The sequence below is a fragment of the Diospyros lotus genome, chromosome 3, assembly GCF_014633365.1.
Source record: "Diospyros lotus cultivar Yz01 chromosome 3, ASM1463336v1, whole genome shotgun sequence".
NCBI classification, from domain to species: Eukaryota; Viridiplantae; Streptophyta; class Magnoliopsida; order Ericales; family Ebenaceae; genus Diospyros; species Diospyros lotus.
In genome coordinates this window covers 22,831,649-22,852,698 of record NC_068340.1, presented here as the reverse complement: position 1 = coordinate 22,852,698, position 21,050 = coordinate 22,831,649, and the positions used below count along the sequence as shown (strand labels likewise).

At 38.6% G+C, this 21,050-nt stretch overlaps 1 protein-coding gene across 2 annotated transcripts in view; it reads left to right on the top strand.

Annotated features, from left to right (window-relative positions):
* LOC127797114 (phosphoenolpyruvate carboxylase 4) overlaps positions 1-19,744 on the top strand; it is a 65,436-nt gene extending 45,692 nt beyond the window's left edge. For both annotated transcript variants that reach the window (XM_052329673.1, XM_052329674.1), the window contains exons 16-20: positions 10,235-10,333; positions 10,489-10,577; positions 17,627-17,753; positions 17,840-18,046; positions 18,682-19,744. In XM_052329673.1, coding sequence (XP_052185633.1) covers positions 10,235-10,333; positions 10,489-10,577; positions 17,627-17,753; positions 17,840-18,046; positions 18,682-19,506 — 1,347 coding nt within the window. In that variant the 3' untranslated portion in view covers positions 19,507-19,744. The remainder of the gene's footprint in view (positions 1-10,234; positions 10,334-10,488; positions 10,578-17,626; positions 17,754-17,839; positions 18,047-18,681) is intronic.
* The last annotated feature ends 1,306 nt before the right edge of the window (positions 19,745-21,050 follow it).

Here is a 21,050-nt window from a genome sequence, read left to right as displayed (position 1 = left end):
ACTGTCTTCTCTGATCCACATTGGAAGTTTTGGCTGCATTTGGTTGGTAAAATCCTGAGAAAGTTTGACCTTGGGAAATCATTGGAAAAGGATGTCTTACTCTCTTCAAAAGTAACATTTCAGATATAGGTTGAAGTCTAGTTACTGCTAAGCCCAATTCTCCTAAACAGAATACTATGATTTGTCGGGAACCCGAGCTTGGCTTGTGATTATCTTGAAGATAAAATCGAGAGAATAGGAGAAATAGGGAGAAATGGGGAAGGATTAGATAGAATAAGGGAGAATAACAGGGAGAGAGAGATGAAGAATTAGACAAGGAAAATAGAGATAGAGATAGAGAGAGAGAGAGAGAGAGAGAATTGGAGAGAGAAACCGAGAGAAGGGAATAACTTTTTAATTCATCCAAAGCATAATCGACACTGTGGGTTACAACTTTATATAGAAAGCTAACCAACAGTTATTTGTGGCAGTTTCCACTCCTCCACTAGAATAACTGCTCTTAAACACTACACAATTGTCAATAATCTGTAAATTACTAACGCTTCTGAAGACTAATACAATTTACAAAAATAAAAATGAAATATAACTAGTCTGAATCTTGACATTCCCTCCCCCTTAAAGATTTATTGTCCTTAAGAAATCTCAGCATCTGGCCCATTACTTTTTCCAATAACTGCAACATCTTTCCCTTCTTCACCTTTATCCAATTCTTTCATATAACAACAAATGCCTTTTGCACTAGTGGCTTGAACTGAATTTCTCTCCACACCTGTAGCACAACCCTAGCTACCTCCTCTAATCTATGGGCGGGGATTTTGCTGAAGTATTAACCCTAGGATTCCATCTTGATGTTGCAGTCCCCAAATTTCCTTCCAACTGCTGACCTGTTGAAGGTTGAATTTCCGCTGGGATGTGATGCCTTTTAAAGATTGCTTCCAAGGCCACTGGCCTCAATTCATCATTTAATTTGCTAATGAAACTAAAAACAAAATAATCTTCAGTCAAGGCAGGATATGAATTCATCATTTAATTTGTTGTCATAGGTTTCTCACCGAACCTTACACAAAAGTCCTCCACAAAGTCTGTCCAATTTGTCTCATCCCTCACTTTGTTCCAACCTTGAAACCATGCATCAGCCATGTCATTGAAGTAGGCTGTTGCAAGGTTTATCCTCTTAACTGATGATAATATTGGAAAAACCTCTCACACCTCCTAACGCACCACCTAGGTTTAGCACCTTCAAACATGGGAATTTCTAGCCTAGGTAGAGGTGTGTGTTGGTGATTTGGGTAGGATCCCCTTACTTAGATGGCCTAGTCTATTACTGGTTGTTCCTCATCTTCTTGTGACATGGAAGTGTGAGGGAGAATGCCCACTTGTGTCAAGATCGAGTCCGACATGCTCTTAGAGGGAAATCTTCCGATAGGATGGCCTAAGGTATCCGGGAAAACATCTTCAAGAGCCTATCCAACCTCTGGCTGATGTTAGCCACTTCCCTTTCCAGCGATTGCACCACTTCTCTGGTGGCAGCGTTGGTGGTAATGTTCTCTTCCCGACAGTGGCTCAATTCTTCCTAGGTCTACGGTAAACCCAACTCTATGGTGTCCAACTTTGCTTCCGTTTGCTTCATGTCGATTCCCTCTGCCATTACCTCAGTCAATTTTCTTCTAACCACACCCTAAACTACCGATGTAACCACCTCCTAATCTCGGTAACTACCTTTAAACTACTTTCAAAACCCTGCTAATCCAATTTGCCTTCAAGTCTTGAATGAAAACACCTAGATCTACCCAATAACTGAATTGCTCTAATACCAATTTGTCAGGAACCCGAGCCTAGCTTGTGGTTATCTTGAAGATAGAATTGAGAGAATAGGAGAAATAGGGAGAAATGGGGAAGGATAAAACAGAATAAGGGAGAATAACAGAGAAAGAGAGAGAGAGAGAGAGAGGAGATGGGGAAAATTAGAGAGAAACCGAGAGAGAGGGAGAATTTCAAAGAGAAGGAAATAACTTTTTAATTCATCCAAAGCATAATCAACACTAGAGGGTTACAACTTTATATAGAAAGCTAGCTGTTGAATAACTGAGCGTCCCACACACAAAACCACACTCTCAAGAACACACCACTCGTGCACAGTACAAATAGAATAGGAATAGAGATGAATGAAAACAGAACACACACACACACACACACGAGGCCAAGGATTTTATCTTGGTTCGAATCACCTATTGATTGGTGAACCTACATCCAGATTGAAATTAGAGGGCACAATCTTCCACTATCTTGAAAAACAATCGATACACAATCACTCGAAGACTACAAAGTCTTAAGTTCTCTCTAGGCTTTTCTCTCTAGTACACGATTTTAGAAGATATCGAAAATAACTCAACCAGTCATCTATTGTTAAAGGATAGAGGCGGTTATTACAAGACAAAACCAAATCGGTAGTTACCGTTAAGGTAGTTACTATTACAAGTACTAACTACCTTGTGTTTTCGGGTTTCCTTTGGCTTAAACTCCTTTCTTCTGTAATATTATGTGCTACTATAGGACTAACTTAGTGCAAACTTTAACAAATTTCTCCACCATTTGTACATGTTTAGTCTTCACCAAGGGTAGAAACCTACCCTTTCCCAAATCTTCTTTGCTATTTTGCCTAGGCATTTGGAACTATCTGGTGTAGCTCCAAATAGTGCTTCAACTTTGCTATAGGAACTGCCTTAGTGAACATGTTTGTGGCATTTTCATCACCTGAAACCTTTACCAGATTTACCTTTTTCTTATCTAAGACTTTCCTGATAAAATGGTGCTACACATTAATATGTTTAGTCCTTTCATGATGTGTCGGATTCTTTGATAGGTGTATGGCACTACTATCACACATCAAAGTAGCTTCAACAGAAGTCCTAAGTAGCTCACTTGTCAAACCTTTTAACCATAGAGCCTCTTTTATTGCCTCTGAAACAACTATGTATTCAACCTTAGTTGTTGACAAAGCCACCACATGTTGTAGGCTTGCTTTCCAACTGACTATTGAGTTCTATAACTTGAACACATATCCTGTTCTGGACTTCCTTTTATCCAGATCCGTTGCATAGTTGGCATCTAAATAACCCAAAATACTTGCTACCTCCTCTGTTTTAGCTCCACTATAGGACAAAACTATGTCACTAGTTCCCTTACGATATCTAAACACCCATTTGACTACATTCCAGTGTGCCTTACCCGGATTTTCCATAAATCTACTAACAACACTCATAGCGTGAGCCAAATGAGGCATAGTACACACCATGTTGTACATTAGACTACCCACAGCACTAGAGAAAGGTATATCCTTCATTTTCTCAATACTTTCTTCATCTTTAGGAGATTGATTAAAGGACAACTTAAAATGCTGAGCAAATGGTACATTTACTGCCTTTGCTTCTAACATAACAAACTTTCTAATTAGCTTCTCTAGATAAGTTTTCTATGACAGATAAAGCCTTCTTTGTTGTTTATTCCTTGTGATTTCTATCCCCAATATTTTCCTTGCTTCGCCTAACTCCTTCATCTCAAATGTTGATTTTAACTTCAACTTTAATTGTTGAATCTCTTTATTAGATTGACTTGCTATCAACATGTCATCCACATATAGAAGTAGGTAAATTGAAATACTATTGGACACATGTTTGAAATATACACAACAATCATAGGAACTCCTAGCATATCCCTGATTCAACATAACAATATCGAACTTCTTATACCATTGTCTTGGGGATTGCTTAAGTCCATAGAGGGAGTTTCTTAGTAAACATATCTGCTTCACCTTTCCTCTAGATTCAAAACCTTTTGGTTGTTCCATTAGGATCCTTTCATCTAGGTTAGCAAGCAGCATTCAGATAGAGGTATGTCTCACCGCTGGAGAGAACACCTCATTAAAATCTATTCTAGGGACTTGAGTGAACCCTCTTGCCACCAACCTAGCCTTATACCTAGGTTTAGCATTACTTCCAACCCCTTCTTTTATCTTGTATAACCATTTACAACCCACAATCCCTCTATCCTTGAGGTCTATCTATCAGAGTCCAGGTTTGATTCTTCCTTAAGGATTCGATTTCTGACTTCATGGCTTCCATCCACTTATGTGACTCCTTAGACTGCACTGCCTCCTCAAATGTTAGTGGTTCATCCCCTACTACTTTTGATGCACTTGTTAGTGCATATAAAACAAGATCTGAAATCCATATCTATGTGGAGGTCTGCAACTCCTCCGTTACCTATCCCTAGCCATGTTATATCTTTGAAGTTATAATTGATCATCTGCATTAGAGATACCATCACTATCCTCCTCACTCTCCTCTTGTTGAGCAGTATCCTGATCATGGGGAGTGTCTAGTTCATTTTCATGAATTCTTCCCTACAACTCAACATCTATTGACTTAGTTTTTCTTTCTAAGTCATGTTGATCATTTATTTTAACATCCTTCATAGTAGAACCTTCATCAAAGGTAACATCCTTACTCACAATAGTCCTTGGTAATCCAGTCTCCAAATTCCACAGTTTGTAACCTTTTACTCCAGTAGAATAACCTATGAATAGGTTAGCTTTCCTTGCTTTACATGAGCATAGGCTAAGCATCCAAATACTCGTAAATGATCTAAGCTTGGCTTGTGACTTGTCCACATTTCATAGGAGGTTTTAAACTCAATAGCAGCAAATGGTGTGACTTATTTATCACATATGCTATAGTTGACACTTCTTCCCCCCAAAATGCCTTAGGTAGGTTTGCATGAAATAGCGTTCATCTTATTCTTTCAAGTAGAGTCTTATTCATCCTTTCAGCCAGGCCATTTTGTTTTGGATTTTCAAGGGCAGTTAAGTGTCTTACTATCCCACTCTCATTTCATAATTGTGTAAATTCCCTATTGCAGAATTCAAGGCTATTGTCAATCCTAATGGTCTTAATACTTCTTCCTATTTGATTTTCAACCATAGTTTTCCATATTTTAAATGCCTCGAATATATGGTCCTTTGATTGTAAAACATACACCCAAACCATTATTGAATAATCATCAATAATAGAAAGAAAGTATAGCCTCCATGAGATGAGGTCTAAGCAGGTCCCCAAAGATCTGAATGAATTTAATCTAATGGCGCCTTAGAGGAATGTATTGCCTTCCTACTAAACTTGACCTTAGTAGCTTTGCGAAAAAGATCTGAATGAATTTAATCTAATGGCCCCTTAGAGGAATGTATTGCCTTCCTACTAAACTTGACCTTAGCAGCTTTGCTAATAATGCAAGACTCACACTTATCAAGTCCTGCTACCTGATCATTTCCTAGGATGTCTTGCTTTGATAGCTCTCTTAATCCTTGTTCACTGATGTGTGACATCCTAAGATGCCACAATCTAGATTGCATAAGAGCTTTGCTTCCTGCCATTGCTACTTCTCCATTCAAAGTAGTGGCTTGCAAAATGTATATACCATTTTGCAGTGAAACTCTCATACATGATCATTTCCTAGCAGTACTTTTCCTCCATTAATTTCCTAATAGTTTAAGAACCAATGCTTCTTTGGTGTGATGTGATATGAACAACCCAAATCCATTATCCTCACCTCATTTTCTGCTTTTCCAGATACCACCAATGCATTTGCACTATCATACCCGAATTCACATATTGAAACTCCACCGTCAGAATTACTTCTTTCTTGAAAATCCTTTTTCTTCTTAGGACATTTTTTCTTAATGTGTCCTTCCTCATGGCAGTAATAACATTTTATTACTTTCTTGCCATTTCTAGACCTTGATCTTAACCTACCTCTTCCCCTAGGGTCTCTTTTATTTGATCTTAATTTCACTGTAAGGGCATCTCCCTAATAATGTTTTCCTTCTACTTTATACTGCAATTCCTTAGAGTTTGGGGCCCTTATCACATCATCCAGTGACAAAGTATCTCTACAATACTTTAGGATATCAACAAAGGCTTCATATGATCTTGGCAAAGAATGGAGCAAGACCAATGCCTTGTCCTCATCTTCATACTTAACATCTATATTCTCAAGATCTAAATAGAGTTTATTAAACTCATCAATATGATTTTGTAACCTTTGTCCATCATTCATTTTAAAAGTAAAAAATCTTGCCTTTAGATATAACTTGCTTGACAAAGATTTTGTCATGTATATGCTCTCCAATTTGAGCCATATCTTTGCGGCCATCTTCATCTTGGACACCTCCCTTAGCACCTTGTCGCCCAAACTTATAATTAGTGTGTTGTAGGCCTTCTTCAAGATTTCTTTCTTTTGATCTGTCGTATAGGACTTTGACATCTTGGCTTCCCCTTCTAGTGCTTCCTCTAGACCAATATTTCTGAGGAGAGCACGCATTTTCATCTTCCGAAGGGAAAAATCATTTTTCCCATTGAATTTTTCAATATCGTACCTTGCGGTAGACGAAGATGATGCCATGTCTTTTGATTGGAATTGTACTTCTTCACCTTGAGATGATTCTTGACTTTTTGATTGTGTAAACCTCGCTTTGATACCAAATTGTTGAATAATTGAGCGTCCCACACACAAAACAACACTCTCAAGAACACACCACTCGTGCACAGTATGAAGAGAATAGGAAATAGAACTGAAAGAAAATAGAACACACACACAAGAGGCCAAGGATTTTATCCTGGTTCGGATCACCTATTGATTGGTGAACCTACGTCCAGATTGAAATTAAAGGGCACGATCTTCCACTATCTTGGAAAACAATCGGTACACAATCACTCGGAGATTACAAAGTTTAAGTTCTCTCTAGGCTTTTCTCTCTAGTACATGATTTCAGAAGATGCTGAAAATAACTCAATCAGCCGTCTATTTATAAAGGATAGAGACAGTTATTATAAGACAAAACCAAACCGATAGTTACCGTTAAGGTAGGTACTGTTACAAGTACTAACTACCTTGTGTTTCTAGGTTTCCTTTGGCTTGAACTCTTTTCTTCTATAATATTATATGTTGTAGAATTAACTTAGTGCAAACTTTAACACTAACCAACAGTTATTTGTGGCAGTTTCCACTCCTCCACTAGAGGTAACTGCTCCTAAACACTACACAACTATCAATAATCTGTAAATAACTAACTCTTTGCCAGACTAATACAATTTGCAAAAATAAAAATAAAATATAACTAGCCTAAATCATGACAGTTTTTTGTATAGAGCTTCCACTACCAATTCCTATAATTTTTCCTTTTCTGCCACCTATTTGACTGTTGCAGTTTGCAGCATTTTAACTATCGGTCTCAGCTCTTCACTTAGGCCACTAATGAAACTAGAAACAAAATAGGCTTCAGATAAGATAGGGTTAGTAATGACTATTAAAGACTTCAACTCCTTAAATTTTGTTTGATATTCAAGTATCGACCCAACCTGCTTCAATTTATTAAATTCCTCTATAATATTGGTCACATTTTTATCCCCAAACCTTTCACAGAATTCATCCATGAAATCTTTCCATATGCATTCAACCCTAAGTCTTGCCCATCCTTGATACCAGGCATCAGTAGTATCATTTAGATAAGTTGAAGCCAAGTTGACCTTCTGCAATTCTGTATGTAATAAAACTGGAAGAACTTTTGGCATCTTCTTGCCCAAGGCCTAGGGTTTTTTCCATCAAACAAAGGAATTTCTAGTTTTGGCATAGGAACATTGTTTTGAACATATGGAGTACTAGAGGAATTATTTTCCAATCTCCTATCAACCCGGATCTATCAAATTTTCTTGCTCATAGATATTTTCAATCTCTAACCCTAGCAATCTAAGATGGTCTAGGGTTAGGATTGCTAGGGTTAGGACCATTACCTTCTAGAATTGGATCAGCATTCTCCTTTTAGGGAAAAGTCCCCTGGCAAGTTGATTTGTAGAATTCTGGAAAACATATGCAAGAACCCATCGAGTCTTTGAAGCATCTAACTTGTTCTCCAATGATTGAATGGCCTCGTTATGCTTACTTGATCCTTCTTCCAAGGCCTCTGTTCGGGTTTGCAGATTTGTCACCAGGGAGTTAACCTGGTTGACCTATGCCTCCAATTGTTTCATTCTAGTTTCGTCGACCATTATAGATCCAAACTATCAAATTAGCAGTCCAAGAAATCACTATTTTGATACCAATTGTTAAGACCCTAGTCTTAAATCTAGGATTTTTAAGAACATAATTGAGAAGGAAGAATAAAAGAAAGAAAAGGGGAGAGAATAGAGAGAAAGTAGAGGAAAACATAGAGACTTTAGGGAGAAAATAGAGAGAAGAACAAAGGGAATCATAGAATAGATAGAAAGAGAATGACAGAACTTCAATAGAATTGCTTGATAATCTTGGCACACTGTGGCAGAGCTTTATATATGGCTATCCCAACAGTTACTTACAACAGTTACTAGGTAGTTTTGTCATTAAGACAACAGTTATCTGACTATGTTATAGCCACCACTACATAACTTTTTAAAAATAACAACTCTACTCCACACAACTGTTCTGTTTAACTCCTAATTCCTCTTCTAATCCTCTGATTCCCGACATCCTTCTCCTACTTCCCTCTGAATTCTCTCCCCTTCTCCAGCTCTTCTGCACTTTTTCCCTTGTTGTCCCACATCAATAGTTAAGCATTTTCCTAATATAAATACACTTGCAATATAGACAATTTTTTTAGTCTCATAAAAAATGAGTATTTGGTTAGTTGATAAGCCATTTTTATGTGGCCAAGTGTTCATCCCATTTTTTTTAACGTAGTTAGTAGTTTTGTTAAGCTTTTATGCCTTTGCAAATTCAAGGTTGCTTTAGCTTCATTATTTCTTTCTTTAAATCCATAACCTCCATATACATATCTATACCAATTCACTTCAGCATGACTATTTAAGTCGTCTCATATAATGATATCCTCTCCTTTAGGAATTCCTTGCACCAACCCTTCTAAATCGTTCCAAAATTTTGTCTTTATCTATTCTCATAGGACAACTTTAAATAAGACAAACACCCAAAAATATATAAATTTTATAATTAAAAGTTATACGTAATCTATAACAACATAGCCAGCCTTTATCCCACTATATGGGGTCGGCTACATGAATTCTAGACCAACCTTCATATCCAGCCTTTATCCCTCTAGGTCCTCCTAGAGTTTTGCTTTTATCTCCTCACCTAATCCCGCTTGTAGTGCATATGTACTAAAGATATTTATAGTCATTCTTCCTAGACCAACCTTCACCATAATAATCGTATTCCCTATTCTCTTTACATCCACTACCTCATCTACTAAGCTTTTATCCATAATAATTCCCACTCCATTTTTCGCTCGATCATTTCCTATGTACCATATTTTATACCCAGTTTCTGATCAAGTTTTTGTTTTTTTCCCTACCCATCTTGTCTCTTGAAGGCACATAATATTAATCTTTCTCCTAATTATCACATCTACCATTTCCATAGCTTTGCCTGTTAATGTTCCTATGTTCCATGACCCAATCCTTAATCTATGATTTTGATTTTGGCTTTGGCTTTGAATTTGATTTTGTTTTTGTTTTTTTATTTTGGTTTTGATTTTGGACTAGCTTATTTACCCGCATCCATCCAAGCAAATGCGAGGACCCTTGCTCATTTGTCACTACATTCGGGCTTATACGTAATTTATAAAATAAAAAATTCTTAAAAATCATTTTTATGTCCAAATAGTGTTAGCTATAAAAGCACTGATGACATCATTTGATAGTTAAAACCACTTTTTCCAATCATTGACCAAACATGCATAACAATACTAAAAGTGCTGATTGTATTATATGACCAAATGCTAAATTATCTTTTTCCAGTGATTCTCATAAAAGTATTTTTAATAGAAATGATTCTCATTTTTCTTAGGCATCCTTAGTACATGAGGTTTCTCTCACTTTGTGAGGATCAAGGGAGCTTCGTCTTTGTATACAACATTTCACTTACTTTTTACACAGAGGTTGTTTTCACAACTTGTGACTTTTCAATCAAAAAAGAGTAACCTTACTATTTACCAAGGCAATAAATAGGCACTTAAGAGTATGTTTCGGGCTTATCTTTAATGACATTGAATGGTTGTCGGCTCATCAAATAATATGTACATTTTTCTTTATTTTTTTTACTATATTTTATGGACAGGCTTTTTTAGTCTATATCTCAACTCTTAGTTGCTTTATATATATTTTCCTCATTTTCTCTGAATTGGGGTTTTTAGGTTCCACCAGATGTTAAAGAAGTCTTGGACACCTTCCGTGTTGCTGCTGAGTTGGGAAATGGTTCACTAGGAGCATATGTGATTTCCATGGCTTCAAATGTATGTCACTAATATTACCAAATTGTATGCTCCTTTGGGAGAGCTTTCACTATTAGATATTGTGCTTTTGCAGTTCCTCAAAAGCACTGTTTATTCTCAGTCTTCTTGTCCCTATGTGCAATGGATAGTAATGACAATGTCTTGAAAAATGGCAGGCGAGTGATGTCCTTGCAGTGGAGCTTTTGCAGAAAGATGCTAGACTTGCTGTTACTGGGGAGCTTGGAAGGCCATGCCCTGGTGGAACGTAAGATTATACCTCTTATATGTTCTCATATCAACCATAAAAATAGTCTTATTTGAACTCTAACTGGCATTTCTGTTATTTCCAATGGTCCTATTAGAGAGGAAGGTGTCCACACAACAAATATAACAAGAATACATCTTGTAAAACAGTGTTCATAATGGATTATATGTCTCATACTTAATATTGAGTTTATAGAATTGTTCATATGTTGCTGAAAGATTCTGTTCCTTTCTTCTAATCTATTAAATGTGAACCTAGTGCACGAGGCTCCCGCTTTTGCCGGTTCTGGGGAAGGTCAATTGTACCTTTTCCTAGCAAAGAGCCTGTTTCCTGACTTGGAACACGTGACCTCCAGGTCGCAATGGAGCAACCTTACAGTTACTGCAACTGGAAGTTGCTGCAACATTTCCAGAAAGAGTGGGAGAGAGTAGGTAGAAAGCTGCTGCATCTGGGTTGTGGTAATCCATCAATCTGTCCTTGAAATACCAGGGGTAGGAGGTTGGTGTACAAGTCATCCAAAGAGGGGGTGGAAGAAGAGACCCGGTCCTTTTGTTTACGGGACCAAGGTAACCTATGTTGAGAGTTAAAATAGTAGTGAGAAAGATGACCCTTCCTGTCTTTTTAACAACTTAAGCTTTTATATAAGTTAGCGGTCAATAATTTTTAGGATAAATTACACTAACCACTCCAGAGGTTTAGCATAATTATAAGGACCAGCCCTATAGTTTAAGAAATTACATAGTGTTCCCTTGAGATTTACAACTTGTATCAACCAACATCCCTTGAGTTTTCAACTTGACAGTTAAATTTTTTAAATGCTAAAAAATGCCCTCCAATTTCATCTCTCTCCATCTTCTTTCTCCCCTTTCACTTTGTCTCTATTCCCTTCTCTCCCTCTCCAGCATAGGCAGTGGGTCTGGCACCCATGATCTCTCTCTCTCTCTCTCTCCCCCCCTCCCCCCTCAAGCAACTATGGCAACCAGCTTCTAGAATGTATTATTTTCCAGGGGAATATCTTTTTCCACACATAGCTTGTGTTTATACATCTCCTCACACACATATACATTCAGCTGGATCAACTCTATTCGGTTATTTGAAATGTAAGCCCACTTTCATTTGGGCTTTATTTATTTTGGGACCTTATGGCATCATACACCTCTAATAATTTGAAGTCTACACAGTATCTTAAGCCCACATCAGTAAATCTCAAATTAAATTCTAGCTTTCTAAGATATTTAAGATTAAACCCTAATGTTTTTGCCCTCTTTTTCGAGATTTTTATGTAACTTTTATAAATACCCCTCAGGTGTCCAATTCACTCAAATTTACCTAATTACCCTTGTTTTGGGTTTAGAATTCTTTGGGCCATCACAATGGCGCTCTTCAATGAAAGGCATGAGATGCTTTGGAACATGACGCTTGCAGCCGGGACTCTACTTTTAAAGAGTTCCTCAGCTAAAAGATTAGGTGCCAATATCAGTTACAACATTACACCGAACTACCGCCCCATTTACTATCTTACCCTTACAATATCTTCTTTATTACAATCTGGTAGCCTAAGTACATGATAATTATTCCCCCCTTCGAATGATTTCTTGTCCTCAAGAAATAGGCAGTAGGTTGGCTGAGCTGAGAAACTGTCTGAGGAGATATGGGAGATACTCATAGGTATTGTTATCCGGATGAAGTGTCAACCATTGCACTAACACTTGGGTTAAGGGCATTCCTTGTTGATAGAGGATCCGCTTATCCAAGATAGATATCGGGGCAACTGCAGGTTCTTCATCTTCTGTCATAAATGGCACAAAAATGCCCTTACCCAGGGGCTGAGTTGCAAGTACCCAAGGGCTGTAGGAGTCCAAACCGTGCGATTGTTTCATGTTTACACCGTTTGCAGATATCACAATTAAGGACAAATTCCATGACAAATTTCTTCAAGTTAGGCCAGTAGAATACCTGTTTCACCTTCCTATAAGTGTTCTGAATGCCCGAGTGCCCCCTAATAGGTGATTCATGCAAGGTTTGGAGAATTCTTTTCTTTAGTGTGTCACATTCCCCAATCACCAATTGGCCTTGGTATCTCAGTAACCCGTTAGTCATAGTATATCCTGGTCTGTTGTTCCCATCTATGCTTAGTTGCTCCACTAGTTGCCGTATCGAATCCCCCATTCCGTAACTAGCAGCTACTTCTTGATACCAATCCGGTACCATTGCCGTTAGGGCTGCAGTTGATCCTTCTTCAAAGCAGCGTGAGAGGGCATCAGCTGCTACATTTTCCTTTCCCTTTCTAAATTGTATCACATAATTGAGGCCCATCAGCTTGGCCATGCCCTTTCTTTGGAGGTGTGTATGCAACCGTTGCTACAAAGGGAACTTAAGGCTTTTATAATCCATTTTAATAATAAATTGTTATCCTTCTAAGTAATGTCTCAACTTCTCAACTGCCATAAGCACAGCTAGTAATTCCTTGTCGTAGACGTTGAGGCCTTGGGGGGCTAATGCTTGACTTAGAAACGCTAATGGCCTGCCATCTTGAACTAGAACTGCTCCCACCCTTGAGTTGCTAGCATCTGTTTTTAGAGTAAACGTCTTGTTAAAATCAGGAAGTCCTAGGGTAGGTACCTCACTGACGGCCTTCTTTAGTTGTTCAAAGGCTCTGCCAGCCCTGTCATCCCACTTGAATCCATCTTTCTTCAACAATTCTGTGAGAGGCTTGCTTATGACTCCATAATTTTGCACAAAACGTCTGTAGTATTGTGTTAAACACAAGAAGCCTCTCAAGGCCTTGACACTAGTGGGTTTCGGCCAAGCAATCATTGCATCTATTTTCTTTGGATCTGTATTAACTCTAGCAGCAGAAATAATATGCCTCAAATACTCTATCTGTTGTTGGGCAAAGGCACATTTGGATCCTTTGATGTATAACTGATTGAATTGAAGGTCTTGAAATGCAACCCTAAGGTGGTCCAGGTGTTTAGAAAATGTTGGGCTATAGGTTAAGATGTCATCGAAGAATACCAATACAATTATTCTAAGATAGGGTTCAAATATGTAGTTCATTAAAGCTTGGAATGTGGCTGAGGCGTTGGTTAAGCCAAAAGGCATGACTGTAAATTCATAATGGTTGTGGTGGGTTTGGAGTGTTGTTTTGTGGATGTCGTTTGGATCCAACCAGATTTGATGATAATTGGATCTTAAATCAAATTTAGAGAAAACCATGGCACATCTAAGTTCATCTAATAGATCTTCAATAATGGGGATGGAAAATTTGTCTTTAATAGTGATTGTATTAAGCTGTCGATGATCAATGCAAAAGCGCCATGTGCCGTCTTCTTTTTAACTAGAAGGATGAGTGATGCAAAAGGGCTTTTGCTGGGTCTAATGATAGAATTGGCTAGCATTTCTTTCACCATTTTCTCAATTTCAGATTTGAGCTTTGGTGGGTATCGGTAAGATCTAATATTAATAGGTGTTGAGTTGGGTTGGAGGTTTATAGGATGGTCAAAGGGTCTGGTAGGAGGTAGTTCCTTAGGTTCTGCAAATAAGTCCTGGAATTCAATCAGCAATAAATCTAGTGATTCCAATTTATGTACCTGCCATGGCGATGGACTCATATTATTGTTGGTCATCATGTATTTTCCTCCCAGTGCTTCCTGGTTCTCTTCTTCGCCGTGGGTCTCAATCGAGAATAGTTGGGCTACTTGGGCTATTTTATACTTGAACAACTTATGAAGTTTCTTGCCCTTGATCATCTTGCAAATTCCATTCTCCACATTCCCCTGCAATGTCATTCTCCGACCTTCCTTCTCCAACGTTACCTCCATTTTGTTGAAATCAAAACTTATCGGGGCTCACTCCTTTTATCCAATTGACCCCCAGAACTATGTGGCACCCCCCAAGTTTAAGCAATCTCAAATCAGCCCTAAGGGCTTCCCCCTACATCATCCAACAAATCCCCAAACAAGCTGATCTGCTTAGGACCTTACTTCCATTAACAACTATTACCGAGAGTGGTTGAGTATTGGAGAGTTCACATTTCAACTTCCTTGCAATTCCCTCATCAATAAAACTGTGGGTACTCCCACTATCAATCAGTACCATAAGAGTACTATCTTAAGACTTCCCTTCCACCTTAATGATCTTGCTGCCTGTCATCCCCTTAATTGCATGCAGCGAAATAGCCCCATTATCTTCCTCTTCTAATTCCTCGGCTACAGCTATTGTGTCTCCTTTATCATCCTCATCCACATCCCCTCCTTCCAATAAGAGGAGTTGTCTCTTGCGTCCCAAAGTGTATTTATCTCCACACTGGTAGCATAGCCCCGTCAGCCTCCGGTGCTCCCACTGTCTAACTCCTTGCTGTCCCGGGGAAAAGCTTGCTGGAAACTTAGATCTCACCTCCGATCTAACCATTTCCTTCCCCTGCACCTTCCCTCCTAGGGAATTTACTCTGTAGACATTCCCTCTTCCTTGGGTTCTCTGTTTCCTCATCAAGGCCTTAACTGTTAATTCCTGCAGCAATGCATCCTCCGCAGCCTCTTGTACTATCCGAGGCCGCATCATCTTCGCCATAGATCTAATATCATCATTCAGACCACTGATGAAACTAGATACGAAATATTCCTCCGTTGTGTACGGATTTTGACTGAGCATTAATGATTTCAGCTCCTCAAACCGGAGCTTTGATATTCCTGCACCGTACCTCTCTGCTTCAACTTATTAAATTCTTCTACGATATCCACCGTTCTTCATTCGCCAAGCCTTTTGCATAATCCTCTCGCAAATTCCTCCCAATTGTGGTCACCTCTCATGCCCAACCATCCTTGGAACCAAATATCTCCCACATCGTTCAAGAAATAGCTAGAGTGACTCTCTAGTCGTCAGCTACCCAATGGATGTTGAACAATTTCTCACACCTTTTGATCAACCATTGTGGCTTCAATTCATCGAAAACAGGCAATTCCAACTTTGGTATCGAAAAATGCATATGTTCGAAATTGGCCGGAGCTTATGGTCTCCTTTCTACTCCAATTTCTCCTGCACCTGTCGGATCGCCCCCCAATTCCGATGACTCAACCACTCTCTGGCTCACTCCAATACCTGGAAGTATTGGATCCAAGTGTTCTCGAGGAGGAAAATCGGGGGATATTTGTACCTAAGTTTGGTTCGAGAACTTCAGCATGAATTGCTGCATTTGTTCTCAAACCATATTACTCTGCGTTCGCATTTCCGTGTGAATCTGATTGCGCATGTCTCCTTGCAATCGATCCGCCACCACCTCCAGTCTCTTATCCACAATGGTTCCAATTGTATCCTCCATGGATCCCATCCGTTGTTGCACCTCCATCACCGTCGTTGACACTTGCTGTAGTTTCAGTTCCATCTACTTCATGCGAGTACCGTCTGCCATCGTAAGGGTACTGGGGATTGGCCAGGAAGGAGCTTTGATACCACTTTGTCAGATCACCAATTTGATCAAGAGAATTTTAGGCGAGAGGAAGGGAATTGAAGAATTAGAATGAAGACGAGATAGAAGAGAGAGAGAGAGAGAGAGAGAGAAGCAATTCAAATCTCATTAGATGCCTTTCAAATGAGCCAGGACTCTACTTTTAAAGAGTTCCTCAGCTAAAAGATTAGGCGCCAATATCAGTTACAGCATTACACTTGCTCGCACCTAACTATCGCCCCATTTACTATCTTACCCTTACAATATCTTCTTTATTACAATCTGGTAGCCTAAGTACATGACAGTGTGGATGATGTATTGGTAAAACTTGAAGATCAGGTCATTCTAAGAAAAAATCAATCCAGATATCTTGGATCAATCATACAAAAAGATGGACAGATTAACAAGGACAGTACCTATAGGATTATCCAGGATGGTGAAATTGAAAAATTGCATCTAGCGTTTTATGAGATAGTAAGGGGCTGTTTAGTTGTGGAAAATTATTCTAGTTTTCTATCTCCAATTTTCTATAATCTCTAGTTTTCATTTTCTATAGAAATTTGGAAATGCATTCAGAAATATAGTTTCTAATTTTTTATCTAGAAAATTAGTACATATGTTTAAAAAAATAGATAATTTCATTTCTTTTGTGTAACTTGTGTTAGAGAAGAAGATAAAGATGATTTGTGAACATTTTTTGGAAAACCACAGTTTCCAAATCTCCATTTTCCATTTGAAAATTTTTTGTATTTGAACAAGTTTTCTAATTTTTCGTTTTTTGTAGGGTAATTTTCCGAAGAACTGGTACTGTTTTCTACAACTAAACAAATCCTAAGGTTTTGTTAAAGCTGAAAGGATATAGAGAAGATAAAGTTAAAAGTGAGATTATTTGTAACAAGGTGAGAGTGACTAAAATGCATGAGACATGAGAAGATGTCAAATAGAGGCTCTTCTAAGGAGAGAGGATGTAACGGAAAAGGTTGGAGGAAGACCAAGAAAAACTACTTGTTAAACTCTTAGGTATGATATTTGTAAGGGCTTCATATAAGATAGTCACAAAAAATGATTAAGAAGCTGGAATTCACTTAGCTGACCCCACATAGTGGGATTAAGGCTTGATATTTGTTATATTTTCTTTGTTTGCCTTGTTTGTTGGTGAGATTACCTTTTAGATAGGCCGTTTTTGTGTACAAGTTGGCCCATTCAGTTTCTTGTAAAATTCCATACAAACGACTTTAGGTAACAGCCAGGGTTTTACATTAATGGGTCCAGAGTTTATACTGTAGAACTGTTGCTCAAAAAACATCAATTCTTTCTCAAGTATTAGTTTTGGTTGCCTAAATCATATGACTAACTAATCATAACTTCAGATAATTCTGCGAAAACCATACAACTGGTGGCATGACTCCTGCAGTTTAAGACTTGATTTAATGTGTTTATGGCTTGCTTTACTAGGAAGTGAATGTTAAAAGCTGGCATCATATGATTATCTACATAAGGGAACCTGCTATCTGAAAATTAGCTTCTTTTACCTTTCAAATTGTCTCAAGGTTGCATATGTGAGATATATTCTCATTTAGTTCTGTTCTTGCTTTTGGAATAGGCTGCGGGTTGTTCCTCTGTTTGAAACTGTGAAGGATTTGAGAAGTGCGGGTTCAGTGATCAGGAAATTATTATCAATTGATTGGTATCGGGAGCATATTATTAAGAACCATAATGGGCATCAGGAGGTAGTGTAGTTATGACAAATGGAACACATTATGAATGTTTTTGTAAATATCCATGAAACTTATGGAGCTTATCAAGTTGTGGACAGGTGATGGTTGGCTATTCTGATTCCGGTAAAGATGCTGGCCGCTTCACTGCTGCATGGGAGCTTTATAAAGCTCAAGAGGATGTTGTAGCTGCATGCAATGAGTATGGTATCAAAGTTACGCTGTTCCATGGGCGTGGAGGGAGCATCGGGCGTGGGGGTGGGCCCACTTATCTTGCTATTCAATCTCAACCACCTGGTTCAGTTATGGTAAAGAAATTTGATTAATTCTGCATTTTATTCTTTGTCTTGGGAGTTGGGCAGAAAGGCTTGACTGAGGTCTTAGCCTCATTAAACCAAAAAGATAAAAGGAAAATAACTCTTTATTTTCTATCTTCATGTAATGGTGAGATATATCTTAAAGCATCACTTTGACCGAGGAAAATCCACCTCCAGCTTGTCAAGTCTGTTTTAGGGGCAAAAACTCAGTTCAGTTGAGAAATTATAGCACCCTGATCTAGTTTTTCTGATATGTTCCAACAAAAAAATGTGGATGCCATTCCATTGGACTTAAATGTCTAGTTCCTTGTGGTGTTAACTTTTGAGAATCATGTAAATTTTGTTCATATTCTTCTAAATTTCTCACGGAATCTTTTTGAGTCTCTAGGAACTTCCAGCATGAATAATAAGGAACAACCCATAGATATTGTTTGAGGAAGATGTCTTAAATATTTCATCTGGTTATGTGGAAGTATTTAATGTTCAGTACTGGCAAAGGTTTTTGTTTTGTGTTTTTTGCCACCATGATACCAATTGCCTGATGTTCGTTCATATGCAGCAATTCTTATTTATAATGATCTTTGGTCTATGATCTAGTAACGGCATTGGGTTTGTCTGGAAAATAGGGCACTCTTCGGTCAACTGAACAGGGAGAAATGGTGCAGGCGAAGTTTGGGCTACCACAGACAGCTGTTCGACAATTAGAAATATACACTACAGCCGTGCTGCTTGCCACGCTACGACCTCCACTCCCTCCTAGAGAGTTAAAATGGCGAAATCTCATGGAGGAGATGTCAAAAATCAGCTGCACTAGTTACCGAAGCACAGTGTATGAGAACCCCGAATTTCTAACCTACTTTAATGAAGCTACTCCACAGGCTGAGCTTGGCTTCCTCAACATAGGAAGCCGTCCCACAAGAAGAAAGAGTACTGGAGGGATAGGCAATCTTCGTGCAATTCCCTGGGTGTTTGCGTGGACCCAAACCCGATTTGTTCTTCCAGCCTGGCTTGGAGTTGGAGCAGGCTTGAAGGGTGTTTGTGAGAAGGGACATACCGAGGATATTAAGGCAATGTACAGAGAATGGCCTTTCTTCCAGTCTACAATAGACCTCATAGAGATGGTCCTGGGAAAGGCTGACGTTCATATCGCCAAGCGTTATGATGAAGTGCTCGTCTCCAAGAGTCGGCTAGAGCTCGGTGCTGATCTAAGGAAGGAACTTATGATGACGGAGAAGTATGTATTGGTCGTCTCTGGGCACGAGAGACTATCACAGAATAATAGGAGCTTGCAGAGGCTCATCGAAAGTCGGCTTCCTTTTCTCAACCCAATTAACATGCTGCAGGTGGAGATATTGGGGAGGCTGAGACGCGATGACCATAACCGTAAGCTCAGAGATGCGTTGCTTATTACCATAAATGGCATTGCTGCTGGGATGAGGAACACAGGTTGAGTGTCACCAACTCTTATTCAAAGCAAGGATATGCTGAAAGAATTCAAGGTTGTGTGCTTGAAAAATTTTGGTTGATGATGATGCTAAAAGTGGTCTGGTCTGGTCTGCTCATTTTGATTAGATTTGCTTGCTTGCAAGTATTTACTCGATTGTTGGAGTTTGTTTGAATTTTTGTCCGGAAATACACACTTAATTTGATTGTATAATAATAATGCATGATTTCTGCTTTGTATAGTTAGGTTGCAATCCTCTCATCCTATCTCTTGTATTGCTATTGTGTATTGTTGTTACCTGAGTGAGAGAGACTGCCAAAACTAAGAAAAATTCTAGAAAGCCCGACGGATGTACTGACGAGGTTACTGAAAGGGGGCAAAATCTTTTTGCTCCCATGCCCTGCTCTTTCTTTCCCTTTCCATGGATTTGTCCCACCCTTGTTGCTCTCGCCTCCCCTATCATGGACGTTATCGTTGTCGTCGCCTTGCCGCCACGCCTCGCCTCGCAGCCATGCTTTGCTGTCGTCACCTCCTCGTCTCGTTGACAGTCGATGTAATGATTGTTGGCGAGGCGAGATGGTGATGACAGAGAGGCGATGAAGGCAAGGCGTAGCGACGGTAGCGGCCATGGTAGGGGAGGCGAGAGCAGCAGGGCGAGGGCAGTGGTCCGCTTTGCAAATTTGCAAAACGAGCGAGGGCAAAATTGTCTTTTTGCCCTCTTTCTGTGAGTCGCTCAGTGGGACCGTCGAGCCTTGTAGAACAACTCAAACTAAGAATGGTTTTGGGATAAGGAGTTGAAAGAGAGAGAGAAGTAAGAATGGCTCACGATTGGACCCTTTAATAAACGGGTCGGGTTGACGTCCAACCCAGCAGCAGGCCACAACTCACCAGCCTTGATGGGCACAACTCTTTTTATTTATAAAAAAATATTATAATTTTGTATTCTTTCACTCTTAAGTTTTAAACATTATTTTAATTTTCATATTTTGAAGTTTCAAATGCCTTATTAATTAGATCACGAAATATTTATATATAAAAAAAGAATCTTATTGAAAGGATTGTTTATTTATAGTTTAAATATATAAAAAAAATTCTATTATTAAAAGTAGTTAATAATGGAATTATATGTGTATAATTGCTTAAGATTAATTAAGCATTATGATGATCTTTTTTTTCAACATTTAAATATAATATCTTTGACTTGAAAATAATATTAAACGAAGGTATCGGTCAAAAGTAAAATTATAAGAGGATTAAATGTCACAAATTATAAATTTTGAGAAAGTTTAATGAACTTTAACTTTATTAAAAAAAAAAACTAAATAACTAATGTTAATTTTCAAACTAACATTTTTTAACCAATTCAACTCGTAAGCTTGACAGGCCAAGCCCCTTAGGTGGCGGGCAAGGCCGTAGGGCTAGAATCCCTTAGCCAACCAATTTCTCTGGAACTGAGTTTTGGTCTTATTTACATTTTCTATATAAACTTTCTATAACCATTTAAAAGACAAAAGTGTAGTAATTCTGTGGTGACAATATTGAGGGTGAACC